The following is a 25,371-nucleotide window of genomic DNA, read 5'->3' as shown; positions in this document are numbered from 1 at the left end:
TCTGTTGGTTTCAGGGCTCAGTCAAGCCTCAAAATCTACCAAATACCGTTTTTCACATTTATATGTACTCAAATAAAAATAAATAACAAAATTATATTGCTATTCAGGATGAATCTATTTTCAATTCTTCATTAATTATTCATATAAACATTGGTATTTATAATGCATTGCTTACAGAAACATTAATATGCGAAAAGATAGATTTATCAAACATATCCATCCAAAGTAAAATTTTGTCTGTTGGGTTTCAAACGTGATATATAAAGAGAGATTTATTGCAATAGAGATGGAAGAATAAAACTTAACAGAGTAGTAAATAAGAAATTCGTAGTTTCTACGTACCTGGGAATCTGTCTTTCTGATAATATACATAAAATTATTATTAAAACTAAACGCATTCGCTGATTGGAAGAGGATGCCAGACACCACGGCACGCTTAATTAAAATACGTCAGTTACTATCTTTATTCAATAAATATAATATTACATCGTAACATAAGGAATATCCTGAAGTGTGTGGCGTGTGTTGTGTGTATTAATGTGTAATTGTACTTGGCCGCTGGACCGGTTGCAAAAACAGTTGCGAACCGTTCCAGCGAGTTTGCAAATAGATCTCTATATACGCGAACACACACGTACAGCCGTGTGTATGTACTCGTGTATACATATACCATCTTTAATATAGATCTTTCTTCTCTAGAGACAGCACAAACACATAGTATGGTACAATATCGTTACAAGGACAGTCATAGATTTCCGGCGATCGTTTCAGCGTTCTCGGTTGCTTCTTTTGCGAATCTTACGAACCTCGCGTGATCAAGAACCGTACATTTCAAGATGGTACCGGTATCTCATATTTTTGGCCACTCGAAGGGACAGGTCATCTCTTTGTTAACCGAATAAAACGGTTTACAATCACCATCGAGACTTTTTTTAGTTGACAATTATTTCGTGCCTTAAGTGGACAAAAAGGTCAAGATTTAAATTGAATGAACGAAGGAATTTTTTTCGATGAAAACTTGCTATTTTATTAAGGAAAAACGATTCATTTGAAAGTCAACAAATGACGACTTTCAGTAAAACCACTGTTATTTTGGTAAAAATCATAATTTCGAAAAGTTCTACGTCTGTTTAGCAGATGTGACCAGAGAGAAAGCGATTAAATCAATTTGCGAAACTAAACCAATATTTACAATTTCATTTTAGGATTATTCTGCTTTTTGAGTATAACAGAATGATTATTCTATTAGCAGTTGACTTGGTAGCAAAATAAAAAGCAAAACTTGAAAATGAAACTAAAAGAAGATTCAACGCTATGCTTTCAGTGAAACTTTCAGCAACTGGGTTGTTTGCAACGTGTTGTAGTCTGCTTTCGTCTCGGATGGCTCGCAGTGTAATCTCCGAATACTTATCAGGAACGTTCACTCACATCGTTAAATCCACCGAGTCTCTAGAACGAAAAACGCGGAGCTTAATAAGCGGAGCTTAATTGCAAATGCACCGAGCCGTGGTTCTTTTTCCCCCGCCGTCATCGAGATCTCCTTACGAAAGGGAACGGAAACTCCACGCAGGGAAATAGTTGACGATAACGTTCTTCCGGCGTAGCGCTTTCAGCGCTTGGAAATACCGGTCAAGTTGAAACTCGAGTACGCTTCAAAAGTACGATAGATTGCGAACGATGGAAATGTGTCTATACTTTCATTTGACTGATCGTTTCTACCGGTGCTCTTTCATGTAGCTACTTCTAACCGATAAAACTACAGAGAAAAAATTACAAACCGATAAGACGTCAGAGAAATATAAAACATTAATAACGAAAACCCCGAAGCGGATATAACAATGTAAAAAATTTGAAAACAGTAGAAAGTAGGGGTAGCGAAATTTACGAAGCAATTGACGTCAATCTAATAAATAATTTGGTCAAAGAGACGATGAAACTTTAGCAGTAAGAGCAGTTTCAGTTTCTAATAGAAACTTTCTATAGGCGGTTCAATAAAGTATCGAACGTATATATTTCCTGAGGAAAATGTAAATATACAGTCCGAATTTATATATATGTGTATATAAGTGTATATCATATATAAAATAATATATAATATATATGTATAATAATATTATATTACAGTGATAAATAATAATAATTGAATAATGTTATTATACATATACATACAAATATATAGACATAATATATAAATATATACTATAAATATTATGTCCTTTCATCACATTGTTTTATCTAACTTGAGTTGTCCATCATTAATCCATACACAATTGTACACATATGTGCACGTACACGTATAATATGCGTATGCATATAACGTTATCGCGAACGTAATCATCTATTCTTTCATATATTTGTAATGAATATGAATACTTTTGTGATTCACTGCACGTTTTTCCTACTAGTAAACAATAAATACAGTGTTAACGCAGCAGATAGAATAAAGTTAAAAGATCGAACCTATAGTAAGGTATCGCGTAAAATCTTAGCAGAAAAAGAAGCAAACAGAAATACAAACAGTCGCGAACGTATAACATCCTGTCCGCTTCGGTGGCCAAAAAATATATGTACCTCGGGGATGACGAACGTTTACCCAAGGACCTCACTGGTCCTGATAACGAGACGCTCAGCTCGCATGGAAACCGTACGACGCTTCCTCCCTCTTTCCCGTCACTAATTAATCTAATATTTACACGAGTCTGACGTACAGCAGACGCCTGATCGAATTTGTTCGCCTCTTCCGCCGGATACGCTTAGCAAGAGTAAAAAATAGGTACTTTCCAGCCGGCTGGAGTCAGCCTCGGTTCAACTGAATCGTGTCCCCGTTAGAATTGGAAGATCGTTGAAAATCACCAGCCTCCCGGTAATTTCCTTCCCCCGCATTGCTGGAGGAAGAGAGAGTCTTTAGTAAAATGTTTCACATATGAAAATAGGTGTATACCATTTACATTATATCTCCCTATCACAATACACGGTCTAAGATAAAGTCGTGGCTTGATATGTACAATATATAATATATCGTTAGCACCGTGTATGCAGGATTACCATGGAGGCCACGGTCATCTTGTATACACGATGCTAGCAACAATATTTATGTATGTATATATGTATATATGTATAGTCGATAGAATGATTCGTTTAGCTAGACCACCTTCAAGAGCTTCCTTTTCGTTGAGCACGCGAAGGAATATGACTTGACGAAGTCTAAACATGATTTTTAAATGAGAAGTGTTATCCCGTGTCGAGGTAGTTCTAGAAATGAATGAAAAGTATCGTTGTACCTTAGACGAAGACTGGTACGTCGAAGTCTAAACGAAAACTAAGGCACGAAGATTCGAACTCACAATTCTCGGTTCAGACAGTCGACCGCTTTTCCTATACGACCAATTCTGCACCTTACTATTCGTTTTGATTATGTATAATGTTTGAAAAATATTTTGTATAGTTAAGGTTTCATTCGTATAAACGTCAGCCTAATATATAATACTAACGAAAAAATGTATACATATATTATTCACTACCTGTTCTGTAAAATTGCGCTTAGTCTTTGATTAAAGCATATACAAAAGAACAGAATTATGTGGAATTATTTTGATTAAATAGTCAATGTTTTTCAAAATATTTGGTGTAATTCAAGTTTCATTTATATAAACGATATTTCACATTCACCAACCTAATGTATCCTAACAAAAAATGTATACATTACGTTCAATGCTTGTCCTGTAAAATGGTGCCTTGTTTTAGATTAAGACACGTATTTAAATCTTAACAAATTCTTGAATTCTGACTACGAAAATTGCGGGTATCGAGACTTCCTCAAATATTTCCTCGCGACATCCACACCAAAAGAAACACGCGCGACTAAGTTAAACGAAACACTCTGTACGTTTCTGCGTTGTTATCCGTTCCCACACATCTCGCACGAACTGAATCCCTAACTATTGCACAGATTAGAAGTCTGTAATGCACTTAGATCGTTCGATTGTGTCTGTTCCATCGAGCTCTTAACATCTGATTTCCACCGAACTCTCGTTTCGTCATCGGTTCGTTAATCAAAAATTAAAACTCATGCATCCTACACGGTTGTAACGGTGGAAACGAGGCTTTAAGAGCAAACGAAACGTATTATGTTCTACTCCGTCCTTTCCCCGATTTTCTAAACGCTGTCACGAGACAGCGCACACGTACGCGTTAAGTTAGGGGGCAGCGTGTTTTGGATTATAATTTCTCTTCTCCTTCGGACTCTCTCTTCCCCTCCGATTCGCCATCGTCGTACGTGCTTCGTCAAGGTAAACTTAATTAAAAGAAGAAAAGATATAGAGTACAATAAATTGGCGTATGTACACGGTTGCAGACAGGTCGCGGACGTTCATCCCGATTAATCTTGCTTAATCGAGTATTTACACTGGCGTTCCTCCAGCCTGGAGGTAGGCTTGTTCAGTCGAAAAAGAGATAAAACAATGCAGTGTTCGTAACGTAACGAAAACGGAACTTGGGCATGTGTCGCGAATCTGCGTGTTCCGTTCGCGATCCGGCACGAAACTCCGAAAGATCGAACGCGGACACGAAGAGGTAGCGTCCGTCGAAGCAAGCGGATAGGCAGTGGCTTCCAGAAGATGGACAAGCGCTTTCGGTTCACGGGCGTCAGGTTCGAGGAGACCGAAGAGTTCCCGGTGGCGTCGACCGCCCCGAGAAAAAGGCTTAAGATCATTGAACGAAGTTCACGTTGAACGTCTCCAGTTCCATCGGCTGTAGACTGACCTCCTGGAGACCGTCCTTCAGCCGATGCTTCGTCTTGGTGCCCGTCAGGGACGTCTTGGTGATGTTCAGTTTCGCGAGCTTGAAAAAGGACGTCCCCTGGGTAATCTTGTCCGTGAGCGGACAGTGCTTCATGGCCACGTCCACCCCCACGGAGCAGCTGTAGCCCTGTCTGTGAAGCACCATCAGGGCGCTATTCACGGGGAAGTTTGGCAGCTTTTGGTCGTGATTGGTCCTCAGGTTAAGCAAATGAACATCGCACGGGAAGCTCTGGCTGAGCAGCCTGATCTCTGGCGCCATGGCAATTTCAGAATCCGTTCCGTCCACTACGAAGATGTTCACGGGGTAGTTGAGCGCGTTGCTCAAATGGTTGGCGAACAGGGAAGGCTTCGAGTATTTATCGTTCTCGCCTATTATGTCCTCCAGCAGCATCCAGTGTTTTATAACGGTTCTTCGATTGTCTAGCAGACCCTCGCCCATTCCTCGCGAATCGTCGTACAGGGTTCTCCTATCCAACATCACCTCGAGCCAGCCTGGCTGGTAACTCGCGGCTCCTTGGCAGTGGTTCACCAGCAACGTCAGCCTGTGACTGGTGTCCTCGATGTAAGCCATCGTGGTGATGGGGAAGTAGTTACCTTCGATCCCTATCCTCTCTATCTTCGTCCTCTTTATCATTTGATGACCGTTCAGGTCCGTATAGAACTCTGGCGGGTCACCGTTCAATATATCGGTCTGTAAACGCATGAACATCTCTGTTTCGCGGTTTTTCGGTGGCGTCTCGAAGTCGACTATGTTTCTGATGTAGATCGCCTCGCCTAGGCCACCGTCTTTGTGATAAATGGCCACGTGATGCGTCAGCAGTTTCCCGTATTCGACGGTCAACCGCGAGCTGAGGATCCCACTGACGATGTAGATCTTCTGATGAGGGGTGTACGCCTCGAGGACATCCTTATCGGTGTCTCGAAGGTTCGGGTCGGGCATAAAAAGGTACGCGCCGCTGTGAAACTGCGCGGACGTGTACGCCGCGAACTGAATCGCGCACTGCATGATCTTACCAGTCGCTTTCTTCGTTACCCTTTTCAGGAAGCCCGTCTGACCGTCGAACAAAAGTTTCATTCGCTGATTCTCCAGCTGTACGTCGCCCATTTGCATGGGCTTGATGGGGAAGACGTTGTCCTTGCCGCATCTACTGCAATAGACTGTCGAGATCGCCTCCATGGGCACCTTGTCGATCTGTTGGATATGATAAGTGACGATGGCGAGGGGTTTTAATTCCACTGCGAACAGCAGGACGTACACGTCGTGAGTGATGCTCGTGGCATTCATTACTGGGGCGATTTGATAAGGAATGGGATTCTTCTGTGGGTCCAAAACTCTGATCCTATACGAGGTAACCTTTAGACTGATCACCTCCTGCCTTGGCTGAGCCAGAGGATTGAACAGGACGATCTTCTTCGTCTCCTGGCCGTTGACTCCAATCGGTATCTTCTTGGGTAGCTTCTCGTAGCTGTCCCTATCGGATTCTGCCAACACGTACACCGAATTTGGCCTGGCCGATGTCCCAGCGAGTGATTGAATGGCAAAGCTCTGCAAACTAGTCGTGTCTGAGATGGATTCGAACAACTTCAGCGCGTAGTCCTTCATGACGAAGGATTTGGAGGTGCCAGTGATAGCGTCGTGGTGTTGAAACAGGCCCAGGTTCCGTCTCGCCTTGACGAGCTTCTCGAAGTACGTCTCGTAGAGCATGAAGTCCTTCTCGGACTGTTTAGCGACGTTCAACGCGATGGTGTAGAGAATTTCGGCGGATCGCAGATTCGCCTCGAGTTCGCGGTCCAGGATCTTCATATACGGCCTCGTGGTAAAGTAGCCGCTCCAGTAAGCCGGTCTGCCCTCGCTGAAGATATCCGAGTAGACGAAGAAGTCACCCTTCAGGGTTGGGAAGTTTTCCACGCGTTTTCTAATCTCACGGAAGTAGTCCTTCGGCGTGCCGAACACTATCTCAGCGTTGTACTCGTCCTTTCGACTGTTTATGTAGTCCATCAGGATTTTGTAGTTGGTATACTGTTGGTCCCACTCGACCGCGTGGTCGTACCTGAAGCAAGGAAAAGATCAGGTGTGTTAGAAGAATGCCGATTCGAGAGAGATTTTTTCATTTGGGAAAGTTATCGATTGTTTCATTATCTGACGCGGGCCCAAGAAGCACCGACGAATTAATCGCATCAAAACTGTAAAGTTCTTTGGGCAATTAAGTTCTACAATTTTTCGCTGGGTCAAAGATGTATAAAATAATGGGAATTATTTCGAAAGTGAAATCTGTACCTATAATTGCGATAATAAATTTTGGAGTTTAAGAGAATAGAACACCGAATTAACATGTACACCTTTGGTTGACGCACGATTATCCAACGTTTTGTTTTTGTAATGTTCTGTCATTTGAAATTACCGTTTATTTTTTAGTTTTTGTCGAGACAAAATTTTGTCAGGAGTTAGTACATCGACATGAGTTCTTATTCTGCATTAACAGATATATACATTGTATATATATTCTCAGTACATCTAGTAAAGTAAAAGGTTGAATTGTAGTAAATATTACAACAATGCTTCGGAATAATCGATCCAACATGTTCCGAGTGTGTTTTCATTGATGTGCAAATAATACCCTTAAAAAATGTCAGATAATTATGCACCAACCTAACAGAAACGCGACGAGAGAACGAGCATGTTGTCGGCAAATATGCCCAAAGTTTACAGGACAATATCTCGAAATGGGATCGGGGCTGGACTCGTACCAACCTGAAGTCGTCCCCGAGCGGCATCAGCACGACATTATGCGTGAACAAAGATCCTGTCCGCGAGTACTGTTCCAGAAGCAACTCGGCCATTTGCTTCACATTGTTCGGCGTGATCTCGACCGCCCGTACAGAGTACTCGGTGTACTCTCCGCGAATCTTTCGGAAGTCGAAGTTCAGACAGACGTGGGGATGAGGACCGCAGGAGTGCTTGATGTTGTAGATGTCGAATGGTTGATTGTGGGTCAGCATGTCCGCTTCCCCTGTCTGATCCCAGGGATGGAGCCAGACGAAGTCGCCGTACTGTTTCTTAGCGAACCATTGCTTCCACGCGTAGTGGATCCGTTGGATTATAGTACCGGAAGCGCCCGAGGCTTTCAGGAAGTACGGGATAGTGCCGCCGTGGCCGAACGGGTCTACCGACCAGCCGGATTCCGGGACCACGTCCAGGTTTGTTTTTAACCACTGGTGACCTGGAACAAACGAAAACGACTGCGTTAGGTAAGACTACAAACCGGGGGTTGAAAAAGGTTTCAAACAGTTATACAGAGAGGGGCAATAACTTGTTCCACCTTGAATATCTTTTAATTCTCTGAAGTTAGGTGGGTTAAAAATTATACCAACTTTTGCTTAGCTTTACTATTTCATTTGAAGTTTTTCGTTCATATGGTAATACTATGAACTAACGCTTAAAGTACAATAAGTGGAATCACGAATGTATACAAGTCAAAACGCGTTAGCAAGTCGTTGACGGTTTGATGGTTTAAAAAGTAGGACAATTTCAGGCTTGATTATAAAATTGATATTCGTGTTTAGACTCTATAATCCAAATAATTCTCTAAACGCTGTAACAATAGGACAAAGCAAAATGTGTTTTTAAACGAGGAACATTTTTAACGGAAAAAGGTTATTCTAAATCTAAGTACACGGTCTGTCTAAAAAGAAATCAAACTTTTGCTCTAAAATTTTTTCTAATCGCGCCATCTAGTTACAGATAGTAAAAGACGATAGGTTGAACGTTAATTGTTGACCGTGCACAGTATCATTTGAATCGATCGTTCACATTCCGTTGTGTGACTTGAAATATAACGGACGTTTTGTGACGCTTGTTGGAATACCGCAATAAATCGCTAATATTAAGTTTTGCGTTAAATTGATAAAGACTTTTACCGAAACGCTTACGTTATTAAAACAAGTGTATAGGGATGAATGCCTATGTTGTACACGAGTTTACGAGTGGTTCACTCGATTTGAAAACGATCGAGAGTCCATTGAAGACGAAGTTGGATGTTGCTGCACGACAATGCACCTGCACACAAAGCCGCAATTGAGCGACAATTTTTGGCTAAAAAAAGGCATTGTTACCTTGGATTATTCACACTACTCGCTTGATCTGTCACTCTGCGATTATTTTCTTTTCCCAAAATTGAAAATTCCAACGAAAGGGTCACATTATAGCAACGTTTCGGAGATTCAGGCCGCTGTAACCGCCAATTGAAGTTTCGATCTCCCAGGGCTACCAAAACAGGAGCTGCAAAGGTCCTTCGAAATGTTAATTGCGCGGTCTACAAGCTGTATTGGCGCAGAGGGACATTATTTTGAGTAAATAAACGTGCGTGTAAAAACTTTACTTGTACTTTTTTCTTTTTATAGCAAAAGTTCGGTTTCTTTTTGGACAGACCGTGTATGTACCTATTATACTAAATCCACAACTTCCTATCAATATTATTACATTAAACATGTAAACTGTTTGAAAATCAAAATTTTCTGTGAAAAGGGTTAAGAAATCTCGGACGAAGCTTTCGCCTCCCATATCCGTTCCTACGGTTTTGAAATAGGAAAGGTTGTTCGGTTTGTCTGCTAACACACTCGAGCAATAAATCGCCTGGCCGAGAACCCGAAACGCAGTCTCTATCCTGTGGCAACGGATCTGGATTAACTCCCCGCTGTTGCACAGGGTCAAGCGGGGTTGCCTGGTCGGCGAGGAATGCTCAGAGGGTGAGAACTGATAAATAGGCATCGATTACGGGCCTCGTCCGCTCCGACCACGTATCGAAACGAGACTCCGCCGTGAGAAATCGTATCTGAATTAATGGAACTCGCGACGAAACCGCCGTGAATTGGTCGGTTCTATCGGTTCCGTTTTCTCTGGCTTCCGTATTATCCTTTTATTTTCGGGGAATATAAAACAAACCAAAGGAAACCAACGATTTCATGCGATTTTAACACGCTACCGTCCGATTTATGTAAAACTGACAGAACACGTTGAAAAACGAATTAAAATATTGTTCTCTTGTTATCTCTTATGAGGTTGATTGGCACGTTTCACTTTATGCAAATTCATATTTTTATATACACACATAAAGAACAGAAACGTAAATAAAAGTATGTTTTGTCTTCTAAAGATGAGTTAGCGAGTAATACAACTCGTAGTTGTATTTGTATTGGTTATTTTTTATATCTAATTCCGCGATTATCCCAATTTTATTTTTGAATAAAATTATGTTCTGCAAGAACATCATGAAATTTTCTGTTTGGTAAGTCGTAGGCATATTACAATCCCTTTAAAATAAGCCTAAACTGGTGGTAAACAAGAAAGGGTTGAAGACCCCGGCTCTGATCGGTCGACAATCAGCGATCGAACCCAGCTCCTAACCCGAATCGAAGTTTCGATCTCGCAGGCTCTGACAGTATCGCGTGAGCCTTAAATTTAGAGGGGCATAAATTTGTTGCGAGGACGTTAAGCGACGCTAGGCGTCGAGACGCGTCTTATCGGAGTCCTCTGGGAGTTCAGCGGCAACCGAGTGACCCAAATGTTCGTTCCGCGATGGCCTAATTTTTGTTCAGAACGTTCGTCGGTTCAGTATCTCTGCTATTTATCTTCGTAGAAGCCGTTCGTGTCGTTTTTGTCTCTCGTCGTCATCGGCAGAAATTCGAATTTCAAACCAACTATCTCTGGAACGGGATTAAAAATAATTTTTTATTTAATTTCTTGTTACCGTGTTATAGAATGCTAAAAACTATTAAATTTTGTATTTAAAATTTTGTCAATATTTCTTACGGTGTCAGAGATATTAAAAGTATAATAACCAGAAAGTATAAATAACCAGAATTATTTCGAAGGAGAGTTTCCATCTTTAAAACCGTTCTCGGGCTAAAATGGAAAAGAATCAATTGTCGAACCTCCCTTGCGAGTACTACCGTTTACTTTTTATTTGATTCGCAGATGCAACTTAGTTATCAGGAAGATAAAATGAGACGGATAAGAAGTGTACTACGTTTGTTTAAAATAATTCTTCAAATTCCCAACAAAACTTATTTTCATGTATCATTTTTATGTATTATAAATAATTCGCAAATGACATAGGCTCGGTAGCACGGAGAAAAAAAATTATACTGTCATTTTGATTGATTGAGACGAACCAGTGTTACAAGGGGAACAAAGGAGAATCGATTGGGTTGTAGACGTTAACGTAAATCCGGAGGAACGTCGTACTTACGCCGCAGTACGATGGTGGATACCTGGCTGTATCCACGACAATGACGTTAACACGCACGCTTAGCTGCACACAAAGTGCATCCGCCGGTTGCACACGAGGGACTCTGAACACGGTCTTGCGTCCCGGGGAAATTTCGGAACCGCGTCAGTCGAAAACGATTGCATTAGCGAAATAGCTGGGGCTGTCCCTCTATCCGAGCGTTAATGTTACGGCGAAGCTGGAAGATTAACCCTTTCGCTATAGACGTCCCACACGGTCGTTTTAAACGGAGCAGCGTATACATTTATAATAATAATACAGCGTATGCTCCGAATAACCTAATATCCAAACTCTCTACTGGTTCTGATTCTAAACTTGGATTTAACCTTACGCGCTCGAGGTCTTCTTTCTGGTATCTACCAGCAACTCGATATGCTTTCTTAGGATTCTACTGCCGCGAATGCTAAGTTTAGATTGACATCGAAGGTGAGATCTCTAATTTAAGATTTCCATACTTCGTAGAATTCCAAATAATATTTTACAAATTGCAGAGCCGGCGCAAGGCAGGTTCAGCGCGCGTTCGTCGGAACCCGCGTTTTAAAAGGGCCCGCGGTCTACGAAAATTACTGAATTAAGAGGCACCGATTTTAATTAACTTTTTACAGACTGATGATACCATTAACAAATGGAAGCAATTTTTGCTGAGATGCAAGAAATTTTTTTAGTAGCGATGATTAAATTGAAAGGAGTGACAAAAATCATCAAAGTATTATTACTTAATATTCGTCTTATAAAAAATATATAGCGTTTGTGAATAAATAATTCGTCGTTGTAAAATTTAAGTGTAGGATTTGAATGTGAATTCAGGCCCCGCAAAAGGTCTCGCCGGCCCTGACAAATTGTGTCTGACCATAAATCTAGTGTTAAAAAACTGGATCTTTTTAAATCGTTTCACAGTATCTGTATCAATACTTGCTCGCATGCACCTGCCCTACTTTATGTCGTTGAATAAAAGAAGAAATCTCGAAATTTTGACGATTGGTGTGGAGGAACAGCTCGGTCACAAGCACGCCTTGCTGAGTTGCACAGAGTGTATCTGGGAGCTTGAGTAAATAAGTTCACGGAGGTATGGCGGCGTACCGGAAGATAATGCTTTGTAGGTCAGCCAACAAAGGTGAATTATCCAGCGTTGCTTCATAGTTAACCACCCTGAGAGGCGAACGAACCGAGGTGCACGGTCCAAGTTTTAGATTTCGCGTGGGAAACATAAATGACTACATCGATTACGTTGAATACGAGCACTGATGATGTTCCTCGAATAAAAATCGTGGTCCATTTAATCGAAATGAGATAGGTAACGTAGGTACATATTTCTAGAATAGGCAAAAATATATGGAGAATAAAGTCGATACATTTTAAAAAATGTCAAATTTTGAAAAAACTACCCTCGGCAAAGAATTTTTATTTCAGAATCGTTGAAGATACTATTTTGTTTTTTAATTAATAAAGTCACTTATACCGTTAATGAATATCACTCGATGAATAAGAATAAAGTCGCAAGTATTCCAGCATAGAGATACTTATAAAAGCAAACAAAAATGTGTGTATTTTCTGAAAATGTAATTGATAATTATGGTCGTTCTAGTCGCTATATAATGTGTCAAATATGTAAAGCATCCAGTGAAATCGTTAATAAACTCCAGACTTAAATTACTGAATTTCAGTTATTTCAAGATAACCGAGGAACAATTTAATGATATAGAATCCAAGATATTAAAAGAGAGACTTGAGACTGAGCGACAGAAGACTGCTGTTACGTCTATGAGTTATTAACGCAATAATGAGGCTGAGGTCCCTGGTGGACCTGTTCGGTCGACTAAGTGTTAACGAAGGTTTCAGCACTATACCGAGGATTATAAACGCGATGGGTATAATCATTGGTCCCAATGCTGCTGACATTGCTAGAGATAGTGGCATAGTTCATATTTTCACCTTGGTAATTTAGGTACAAAATGCTACTAAGCCGGCTAGAATATCAGAGTGATCGAATAGTTAAATAAATATAGACAGAAATATTTATTATAATAATTACATTGTTTATCTGTTTGGGTACGTTTTTTTGTTACTGGTTTCATAGTCATAGAATTGTGAAATAAAACCTGTCGTTATAACAGGTTCATAAACGTTTAATTAAATCTTAATAAAATTAGGCACATATGTTTCTAATTATATTCTTCTTTTATTCTTGTATAATTTTTATTACTGGATCCATAACCTTATAATTGTGAAGCAAAAACAGTCACTGTTACAAATTCACTTGTAACTGAAAATTGAAAACGAATTTAAACTACCCCATTTTAATATTCCCCAGTTTCTCAAGAAAACCTTATTTGAATGGATAAGGAATATATTCATAAACAAGAATCCTATATCTTATTTTAAATTCAAATCATCGAAGGACAGGAAACATTTACATAGTTATGTCACATTCGAGAAAGCATCGCTAGATAAGGCCGCCATTTTGAATAAAATCATCTCTCGAATTAAATATAAATATTTGCGCACTCTACGAATAACGTATACTCATGCCCTACGAACACAAACTTTTAGAAAATACAGTTCCACTGCAATAAATATTTAAGAAACCATACGTGTTTTACGTCTCCAGCTTAACCCCCGAAGTCGCATTCGGCCGAGTCGAACAGTACAAAATGAATCCAATCGATAAGTTGAGGCGATTCTTTGTCCGAAGATACGTAAAAAAGGTAGGAAACAATTTTCCAGTAGAAGCTTTCGTCTTCGAGATATCGATTTTGTGTGCCCAGGGCGTGTATGCTGGAGAGCTAGAGATTTCCCTTTTATGAAATTCAGAATTAACTTATTTCACTATCGATCGGGATTTTGCATATAAAGTAGTGACTAATAGTACTCCTATCCTAAAAATACAATTTACTGACGGAAAGATGGATTTTCCCAGATTGTAGATAATAATCAGGGCTCGTGGTCCTTTTCTGAAATTTACATATATATCCTTACAGCTCCTTCTCTCCTAATTAGTACCAATATACTAATAAATAACTTGTGATGTAAAATATCATATAACAAAATACTCTAACATTAGCTATGGAATAACATGTAATAGCAGAAAATGCAAAAATACAAAAAAAAAAAAAATGACAAATTTTATATCAGAGTAATGTCAGTGTCCTGTGGAATTATTGCCATCGACACAAACAACTCCGAACTTATTTTTATAGTCCTCTATAGAAAGTATGACAGGGTCTTGACGCGAAACATTTCAAACTATATCCCAAATTGTGTTTCTGTTTTAGAGTTAATTCAATTATGCAGTTTTCTAAAACATAATTGCTGCTCAAGCATCCCCGGCACGAGACTACGAGCTCTTCGATATCTGCTGGATGCCAGCAATTGCAGAAGCCAAGTGTCCTCGGTATTTTCGATTCTGGCGTATTCGAAATCGTTCAAGTGTGCTTAAACATTAACGCGCACTGCCTGGATTGTTATCGGTCCGTTAGACCGTAGGTTCCGCATTCGCGGAGTCATCGATGGCCGTGGCACGGAAATTGCGTCAATTATTCGTGGAATTCGGAACTTCTCCGCAAATTGCACGTGCCATGCTCGGTGGAGCTAGCGTTATTGCAGATGTTTTGTCGGAGCACAAAACGGAGAGAAGATAGGAGGAGGGAACGTCGTCTTTACCCTATTGCGAGAAGAATGCACGATAATCATCTTCGAAATCACCACAGCGGGATTCTTGAGCCAAAAATGAGACGAAATTGTGGAACAAAGTTTTCTTAATGCCAGACAAAGGATCATCCCCTATTTGATTATACCACGAACCACTATCGTAAAATTACAGATACTCTAAATCTACTATTCATAGATTAGGCAAATACTTCGTAAATTATCGAATCTCCATAAAAATTCAATGAATCTCGCAGACTTCTGCGAAATTCTAAATGTTCCTACAGAAGTTCGAGAGGGACGTACAGGCTGCAATTATAAAATTTTTAATTTGGCACCACTTCGGTTGTAAATTGTTTCGCAGAGTTCGAGATGTGCAGAAGAGAGGGGTGAAATAATCAGAGGGTAAAAAGTGCGAGAAGAGGAAAGAGCTGCGGCGTCGGGGGGAGTGGAGGGCGTCGGAAGGGTGTAGCGTCGCCTAATACGAGTGAACAAACCATTAAACTACACTCAGCCGATGCTCGACTGATTATAACTCATTAGACACGACATGTGTGCATTAAGCGAGTTATCGCGCACGTAGAGCAGCCCCTGGTACACGATCGAGGGTGGAGCTGCGGCTGATGCGCGCGAACGTAGTGGCGAAAGCTCGGGGGAAAGCACGACAGGAACGCTGGAACGGAAGAAAAGTTAAGCATCGAAGTTGAGCGTCGAGAGCTTTAGAATATTCACGCCATTCGATGGCTGTCAATTTATCTCCGTTTCGTACGGTAATCTCTTTGCAATATGAATGCCTTCCTCCTTCGATAAAATGGCACAGCTTATAAATTGACCTGCTAACTTTTTGTCTCGCTCTACATATAACTGTATTCACACTATTAACTGCATTAAGTACTCTTTTACTTTGTAAACAAAATTTTCGGGGATGTGAGTTAATTGAAATACGATGGACGATTAATATTTTAAACGAAGTTTCCAGAGTAAGCAGTTTGAGTGAAACATTCTAAATATTCTATGATCAGTGACTTTCTCAATTTTTTAAACGAAACTTTCGAGGCAGACAACGCGAATGAAATATTCATGAATATGAAAAGTTTTGACTGAAACGATGCGCTACTGAAATTTTCATAGTTTCTCTCGTCTGACCTCAAAACGTCTTATTCCACTAGCGTACGTCTGACACAGGACGCTCCGCCAGCGCCACTATTTGCGCCGTTCGCTAGAGCGTCGACCTCTACCACTGACAGGCACGTCCAGTAGCGAGGCGGCGCATTCGACGGCCTGAAGATCAACGAATAAACGGAAGGATAATTAGTATCGCGCGCCACTTGTTGCTTTTATTTCGCGGGGATCGAAGACGTTTCGAACGGAGACTACTAATAGTGTGTGTAAAAGTTCCTAGACAGATATCTTTTTTACACACCATTAAAATGATAGCAGTCTGAAAGTTATCAACTTTTAGGTAGTGTAACTACCTATTAGATAGTAGAGATTCCAACCTTTAATTTGAATTTTGTTAGAATCGAATCGGACGATTTCACGCCGAGTTACATGGGACAATGAGGGTAATATTTAATAATTATATATTTAAAAAAAACAATTGTTTAAGAGTATCTAGCAATGATAGTAACTACCTATTAGATAGTAAAAATTCTACCCTTTAATTTGAATTTTGTTAGAATCGAATCAGACGATTCTACGCCGAGGTAGGCACTTCAAAGTCACATACATTGTTATAAAAAAAAACAATTGTTTAAAAGTATCTGACAATGATAATAATGAATACATAAACCTATGTATTAGGTAGTAGAAATTGTGCCCTTCAAATTGAATTTTGGTAGAATCAAATCGGACAATTCCACGCTGAGCTATGACACATATATCAAAGTTTCCCATTTTATAGACAATTATAAGAGAGGGACAGACGTAGCGACGTATATACATACAGTCATGTGTCCTTGCAAGGCCGTTCCAATTCCGAGAAATACTAGTAAACATTGTAGTATTTCCTGGAAGGAACACCCCTTTAAATTCCTTGACATAATAGTAAACATTGTAGTATTTCCTGGTTGGGATACCCCTCAAAGTTCTTTAAAAGAGAAATATTTATATCCACTTTCCCTCACGATCGGTTTGGATGAAATTTGGTATACAAGGGTTTTTGAGGTCACTGATTCCAAGTCTGAACTCAGAATTTAGAAATTCTAAATCGCGGATCCAATGTAACGGGACAAAATGCGTAAAGTGACTAGATTTTGATAAAACTTCGTGTACAGGAGAATATGGAGTCCGTCACCTCTAGCACCTTTAGAAGTGACGTTTTTCGACGCCCCCCTCTTTAAAAGGGCGAATTAACCCCTTCACATCAACCCTCGCCGATGGAACTTTGCACACACCCAGAAGACACTTGAAGACTATTCCTCACGAAGTTTCACCGAAATCGGTTGGAAACTCTCATAATTATGAACATTTAAGAAAGTGTTCCGTTAATTTTGTCCAGTGGTTTATATTCACCGAGATTTTTGGAATGGACACTTTTCTGTCCGATGAAGGAACGATTCGGAATCCTCGACTTATGTCGGGGGGGGCGTATTGTTCGTCGAAGACACAGACTTGGTGGGACCGAATCATTGCGGAGATAACGCGGTGCTCGTTAGTTGCCGCTAATTTCCAGCGAGTGGGGCCGAAACGAGCGAGGTGCTCCAAGAGAGGCCGGTAATGGACTCGTCCCGGCGCGCTTCCGGTTATTATCGTGCTTCCTGCGTGTTCGAGGTTCGACCCCAAGTGGATCGCGGATTATCTCGATTTCTGCAATTGTCGATATCGCCGATGCCGCGATCGGATCGCTTATCTTCCGCTGGTGCACCAAGCTCGAGGATTCCGGGATTCTGGATTTCAGGGGTTAATCTACCGACCCCCATTCTTCGATGTCGCTTTAATTGCGATCATTAGCGTCTGCCTGAGCGCGCGCTGTTGTTTGCTCGCTATCACGAACATCCGTACTCCTCGTAGCGTGAAAAATCGAAGAGTCCCATCGCATCCTGCCATTACGAGCCACCCTCGATTCGAGCACTGCGAGTTTTTTTTTTACCGATCCAAGACTAGATTTGAATATTTTTGCTATGACGATGTAACGGCGTATGACGTTTAGAATCTTTTAATGAAATTGTAAGAATAAGGTAATTGAAACTGAAAATATTTTTAGTTTTACGTACTGTACCACTGTCTTGAAGTGTTATATTTATCCATTCCATATAAATCTCCTCTAATACCTAAAATATTCAAAATGTTACCCACTGGTATCAAGTTCTAATAATGGGTAGAACTTGGAATATTTAATGAAACCTTTTCTGCAATATTTGAATTATTTTCAAAATAGAGATTATCTGGAATTTCATCCTTTTATTCTACATAATTCTTGTCCAACTCTGTATCGAAGTCGTGTATACTCATCGTAGAAAAGTATTTGAAATATATTTTCCGTGATTGACAAATCAGGTAGAACTATTGTATTTAGATTATCACTATTTCCCCGCAGTAAACAATGGGAAGACCATTATCGTCGGCCCATTGTCCTTGCACGGATCCCGATAAATCATTCGTTCCGTTGATCGAACGGGTGCGATCGGAATTAGACGGGTTCGCGATTGTGATTTATGCCGATCCATTTACGACCCGTGACGCTTGTAGCGTAATACATAATTCTGGCTATCACCGAGTCGTATCGTATGAAAATGTCACCGAGAAACATTTCGTTTTTAATGTTTTGGAATGAGACATTAGTTATGGAATATTTATGGAATATTAAAGATTCGAAAATTTAAGAAACGATAACGTCTAATTCTGAGAAAATCAATGCTTTTAAAATTTGTCAATTCTTTAGGATTAATAGAGTATGTTGTAGTTAAATATTATAGATCATTTTAATCCCTAGCAGTCTCGAAATTATTCAAGTTTTCAACGATTTCATCTTATTTTATTTATACGTAGGATATTTTAAAGAATTTATTCATATCAATTACACAGTTTTTTTAAAGAATAAATGTACAGATCAGCTTACGAGATAAATTACGAGATTTAATTTTTTCCTGTATTTAATTTTTGTATTTATTCTCTGAAGAGAGGTAAAGTGTGTCCCAGTTTCCAGAATTACACTGAATACATGTTGTATCAGTATTAAGCATTAAAGTAAATTCAGATTTGCGTTTTAGCTCCATATATGTTTAAAATGAAAAGTGTAAGAACACACGTATATCTACTTCAGGTATCGATAAATCGACATACAGATGGAGATAGTCGGCATATAGATAGAAAATAAATGTCAAGTATTAGTTTTTATCACACACAAATGAGAATATTTCGAGTTTCACGGTGTTTCTACAGTTTTGAATTCTAATTGTTTATTGATAGTATTTATAAAAACTCATGTTTTACATTACAGGTATTATATAATATGTTTATAATATATTATAAATGTGTTCTTTTATAAATATGTATTTTATATACTTAAATATGTTAGAATAATGGACAGTTTATCCTGTACCATTTTTCTTAAGATTTTATTTTATTACATTGTAATTAATAATGGCATAATCTATTATGTTTTATCTATCATAGTTTTCGTACAGGCCTCATGCATTATTTCTGTATATATGTACTATGTTTAATGCGTCAGTGAATTTCCTTGCTATTCTTCATTAAAATTACATTTTGCTGAAATAATTCCCAATTTTGCGTGTCGAAACGCGAGTTAAATTAACGGTCGATTTCGGTTCACACTTGGAGTTTCAGCAACTCGAGCTTCGAATGTGTCCATCTGTCCATATTCCCAGGAGTGTTCACGTCAAGAACGCTTGGTTACGTCCAAGAGCACTCGCGATCTTGAAATAAGCGGACGACTTGGCCAAGGAAAATCTTCCTTCGAACCGACTTCCTTCAGACTTCTATACACGAGCAACCTCTGTCCACTTCGCTTTCATTCTTCGGCGTGTCTAATCAGCCGAGAAAGCGTACAACTCTGGTTTCTGCTCTTGAGCTATCGTCTTTTTATTTATTTCGTCTGTACGCCAATGGTTTTTCAAAGTTAAATCGGTTGGAAGAACTGTATTCTTCGAACAGAGTTACGTCGACTTTTCAATGGAATCTTTCAAACTTTAGCCGTTGGCGACGCTGCGAGGGAAATTTTTAAGTAGCCTGTTTAAATGTCTTTGAGGTAATATTTTAAATAATATTTAAAATTATTCTTTTTTATATCATATATTTTGTTTTACTAGTATTTACAAATTAAAGACAAACAATACATTTGTTGTAGTTATTAAGCGGTGCTATTAATGTATTTTTGAATTTAAACTTTATTTTTTTATTTTCAATTTAAAAAAAGAAATGCAAATGTATATTGCACCTTCACTGTCGTACTAAAAACAAAATCACAACGTTCTGTCTCCTCAATTTCGGAAACACTGTTTCGTGAACCAAGATATAAGCCAAGACCAAGGATGGACCTGTGTAATAATTTACGCGATTCCCCAGCAGCCATCGCCACGTACCATTGAAATAACGCCGACCAGCTGTATTAACTTCCAATTATTAGGATTCTGAATATGTATGGCGACCCGTTCGCGTTTAGGACGTTAAATTTCCAGCCCAGATGCGGTCAATATGCGCACTCGCGGGCATTATAGACCGATATATTGGCAAATACTCCTAGAATATCTGACGTGTGAATATGGAACACAATGAAAATCGAACACGTTATCGAATACAAATCCGCGATTGGAAGGATGAAAGGATTTCTCCCGTGGACGACGACGCTTAGTTCTCAAACAAGGGATTCATTAAAATTGATTCTATTCTTATAAAGGTACGCTGATAGAGACAGGAGGAGAATAATTGTCGACACAATGGTTACGATGAATTTCACCTATTTCAAGCGAAATTTAAGTTCGAACTTTTGAACAGGACTGTGACTTCACGACATGTCACTTCAAATTCTATTCCTGGCTAAGAAAAAAAATAATGAAAATCTTTTCATTTTGTACACTATACATTTACAATATTGATATTTCAAAACATATTCTGTAATTTATATGTTCGTCGCGGTCGTAAAAACGCTTAGTGGCTCCGAGACGGCGATAACGCCGGGCCGTATTTACGGGAACGGTAATTATTATTGCGGGAAATATCGTGGTCTGTATCCGCGGGGGCTCTTGGCGATGTAATCAGGGGAATGCCAGGGCACAATAAAATCTCTCGTGGTGGAAATGTCGTGGCATTAAACCGTCGCGGATCCCTTTCCTTTCATTGCGCGCCAGGATAGGCCGTAATCAGAAGGCGTTAAGGGCGAAGTAGTGCAATCTTCCCTCCGAGGAATCGTCGTCCCTCCTTATTGCTCTGTCGAGTCCCTCGAGCACGTTTCCCGGATCGACTCGAAATCCTTTCAACCGAGGGAGAAGCTACGGGTTATTGCGTCTTACTCGCATCTGCTTGGGAAACGTCTAAGCTATCCCCTGCTTCCTGCCTCGTTTTCCTGTCGACTTTTTTAACTACGGACCCGCGAAACCCCTAGCCACTAGGTGTGCTTTCACGAGCTTGCGCGATGGTTACTTATCGTGTTATTACAGAGGGGGCATGGCTGCGTTCAGAGAGGAAGCTTTCGTTGCGTACCGGGGTGAGAAGTTCCATATCCGGTTGAATTTAAGGAACACAATATACTTTGGTAAAGTTTTAGTGTGCTGGACAAAATTATAGGATATATCATGTGTTTGAATATTTTTTTTATGATTAATGGACGAATATGTATACAGGATGTCCCAGAATTAATGTAAGAACCGGAAATGAAGGGTGGCTGAGACGATTCTGAACTACAATTTTCTTTGCAAAAACGTCGGATGATGCTTCGTTTTTGAATTGTTAACGAAAAATCACGAGAGGCTAGCTCGAGCTAGGACGACATTTTTGCAAAGGAAATTGTGGTTCAGAATCGTCTCAGCTACCCCTCATTTCCGGTTCTTACACTAAGTCCGAGACACCCTGTATTTTACACGCTCTATATATTGAATATATTCTCTAAAATAAGTATACGGAATTTTGAGTTTGTACGATATGCGACTAGGAAGTTAGAGGCAAAAATTAAAATATGAGTTCAGTTTTGGATCGAACAGACTACTCACCTTCGATGAGTTGATCCAGCATGGCGTAGATGTGCGAAGTCGCCTCATCGGTCATCACCCAGCCTCCTGTGGTCATCTCCAGCCTGCCATCCTTCACCAACCTCTTCACGACCATCTTCTTGGTAGGATGGGCGCTGTCAAAGAGAAAAAGAAACATCGATTATTCATTGCGAAACGTCGACGTGTATTACAAATTTCGTAGGTTAAAACAAATATAATATTGATCCATTAATAAAACGATGCAAGTTACAAAATAATTGTAGGAAGTAATCGAGTCTAAGCATACAACGCTTATAAAGTAATATGTATAGTTTGGAGAACGAGATGAAAGCATTGAACGATTTAACAAGTCAATCATTTCATAAATCAATCAATAGATTTCTTCATTGATGTAAAGACTACATACACATATTTCTTTTTAACTCTTATAGTGTACTTATCAATTCAATATTATTGCGATGGCCTACATGAAATATATTACTACATTTATCGCTTTAAATAAATAATATCATTACAGTTTTCTAATAAGTGTCCAAACACTTATTTCAAATACCCTAAATCATCTGAAAAAATTTTATCTCAAACAAACGAAAATTAACACTAATTCCAAATGATAGAAAGGTACAAAAAAGAGAAGAATTTTAATGGATCGACCCAATATTTCATGACATTCTGTAACAATTATTTCCTGCAATATTTTTACCAGAAACAGCACTTCGTAAGCTCGAGGCTCGCGAACAACAGTGAACCAAAAACCGAACGGACACGACAAACCGTTCCGTGATCGTTAACAACGCGATTAGAGGATTTGCGGTTGCGAAAACACCGTGTTAGCGAGCGCGTGCACCAGCTTGACAGAATTTCGTGATTTGTATGGCTAAGCGTTGCGTACGACCAATAACGTCCCTCTCCCCATATTCGGCGGCAGTTTCCTCGTTAGGTCGTTAACGTTCGCCGTAAAGCTGCCACGAATCTCATCCTTGTCTCTCTGGAATCTTCCTACAGTTCGGGTTAAGGTCACCAAGGTTACGCGGTTATCCCCGATCCAGGAAAATCTCCTCCCAGCACATCGTGATTCCTCGTTTCAGAGCAACGTCTTCTACAGCCTCGCTGAGCTATCGTGTGCTTTATTTTCTTGGGTCGATGATCTCGATGTTTCGAAAGTGTCGCATCAGGAAGACTCTTTAAGTGCAATAGACTTCGACAGGCAGAAAATTGTCAGCGTCACAGAGGTCACTGTTTCGTCGCGAAATGCGAGGTAGGGAAACGGGGTGGCAAAGTCCTGGGGACTCTCCTTGGAGCATAATTCACGACCTAAAGGGGTTAAATGGGAATATCTTAGCCGGCGGTCGGTGATATAGAGCCCGCGTAATTGTGAGTTACATCGCAGATAGCCACGAGTAACGTGTAACGCCGCAACTTGTAATTTCGTACGATACAATCCGCGATACAAATCATATTTATTGCCAGGCGCATTCCAGCTAGCTGGGATTTACGTGATTTGCCCCGCACGCCCGTGTTTCCGCGTTCGCGTCGCTCGTAAACCACCAATGAATTCCGTTCTACTTCCGTTTCCGCTCTTCGATCGACCATATTCCACGAAGATCGAGATTATTTAGAAACTGTGTCGCGTTGAGAACCCTCGTAAACGTAACGTTCTTCATAATTCCATGATCACTTTTCAGTGTGAACGTTGAGAACCACTGATATAAAAAATACACGTGGTTCATGCCAACCGTAGATTCAAAATTCCTCGTGTGTCGTCCCATTAATTAAACTGCGGATGTTCACGTATTTATGGCAAGTGAAAATATGGGAAAATGTACGAAGATATTTATAAATGTAAAAATATATAAGGTATCAACAATAGATTAGACGTTACATTGTGTAGAAGATAAGGTATGCATTCGTTTTAATTACAATTCATTATCTGTATCTGCATAAATATTTGCACAAACATCCGCGGTATAATCATAAATAACCACAAAAAAAAACAAGTGTGTTTTTTCCATAGATAGGGTGGCGTATACGTAGCAATGGAGAAGATTAAATAAATTTGTTTGATACAAATATGTGTTCGAGAAGCCATATATTAATTTTCATAATTTAAAATCACATGTATTAGAAACTTCGAACTTTACATTACGTCACCCTGTATACTCCTAAATTTCTGAACGGATCCTTAGGACAGAGAGGACACTAGCCATTCATTCCGAGTTGCGTCGATCCCTAACTCCAACTGATCAGGATAATCCCCCCGATGAACACCATCGAGCCTGCCAACCTTCCATCAAAGGGACCCTGATACGAGGTATTGCAAACAATCTCTCTCCTGACACATTCGAATTCAAATCTCGCCGTCCAGATCCGCTCGAATCTCCGTTTTCCCGTCGGAGGTTGTCGATGCAATGCAAAGGGCTTGTTCAAACTAACCAAGTCTTTGGTTCATCGCGTTTAGCTACCCTAATGCCTCCTGGGGCAAGTATACAAAGTACATGGCAGGTGGAAAAATCACGGGGATACGAAACTAAAGGTTTTTCAATAGGGACGATATGTTTTTAAAATATAATGGTAACCCCGTTTAATCTCACATAAGTAACACTAACTGCCATTTGTAGTCATTGTCAGTATACTTTGACGATTCAGCATGGTAAGATCCATGCTTTAACAATGATTGGTAATTATAAAAAAATTGAAAGTAAAGTATACGTTCTTTTGTAAATACTAAACGTGAACTTCGTGAAAATTATGGTCCACATAATCGACCTAATATGCTTGCTATTCCTTGAATAAGTTTAATGAAATGTGTTATAGGTACCTATTTCTACGAATGCACGCCATTACGCCATGATTGTGAAGTGAGTATTAATTCTAGTAAATTGGCTTCATTAATGAAAGCATTGTTTCGGTAATATATATAAACGTGATCAAAGAGTTTTCAAAAAACTTGTATAATTATAATTTAACTTATAAAATAACTTTTACTTTATTCTGTGATTTTTCAGTAAAATTGATAAAAATACATCAGAAAATGTTACATATTGTACTGTGCGTGTTCTGTATTATATTATTAACAATATCAATTTTACTCTCTCAATTTTTTTAAAATTACGATTTCTGTTAGATTGTAATAAATCGTTATGTCTTGTACCGAGAAATTACAAGTTTTCTTGACTAAGCTACCGGTATGAAAGAGAAGGACAGAGGCTGACATCTTTGCAAACTTTTAAATGCAGGCGTAAGTGCTTTCCCAAGGTGGTCTTAAGATTCGAAATTCTTTATTAACTTGTTTAAAACACGAAACCCGCGAACACCTGGGAAGACCATTATTAAATTGGTTTGACGCACAGTTTAAAACTAGATTTTTCAAAATTTACATATTCCATATTATCTTAAAGCCATTTTCCGCGAAACCACATTTCATTAAACCGCCTGGCAAAATGTTTCTTGGGCTACTCATTCGATCGTATT

The 25,371-nt window shown here is 39.6% G+C and overlaps 1 protein-coding gene across 3 annotated transcripts in view; it reads right to left on the bottom strand.

The window, feature by feature from the left end:
* Positions 1-158: 158 nt before the first annotated feature.
* LOC128873927 (alpha-mannosidase 2) overlaps positions 159-25,371 on the bottom strand; it is a 136,822-nt gene continuing 111,609 nt past the window's right edge. For all 3 annotated transcript variants that reach the window (XM_054117970.1, XM_054117988.1, XM_054117979.1), the window contains 3 exons: positions 21,901-22,034; positions 7,552-8,020; positions 159-6,850 (listed from right to left, as the gene is read on the bottom strand). In XM_054117970.1, the coding sequence (XP_053973945.1) occupies positions 4,708-6,850; positions 7,552-8,020; positions 21,901-22,034 (2,746 nt within the window). In that variant the 3' untranslated portion in view covers positions 159-4,707. The remainder of the gene's footprint in view (positions 6,851-7,551; positions 8,021-21,900; positions 22,035-25,371) is intronic.

The sequence above is a fragment of the Hylaeus volcanicus genome, chromosome 1 (genome assembly GCF_026283585.1).
Source record: "Hylaeus volcanicus isolate JK05 chromosome 1, UHH_iyHylVolc1.0_haploid, whole genome shotgun sequence".
Lineage (NCBI taxonomy): Eukaryota > Metazoa > Arthropoda > Insecta > Hymenoptera > Colletidae > Hylaeus > Hylaeus volcanicus.
The sequence above is the reverse complement of the archived record's forward strand: the minus strand, read 5'-3'. Positions and strand labels throughout refer to the sequence as shown.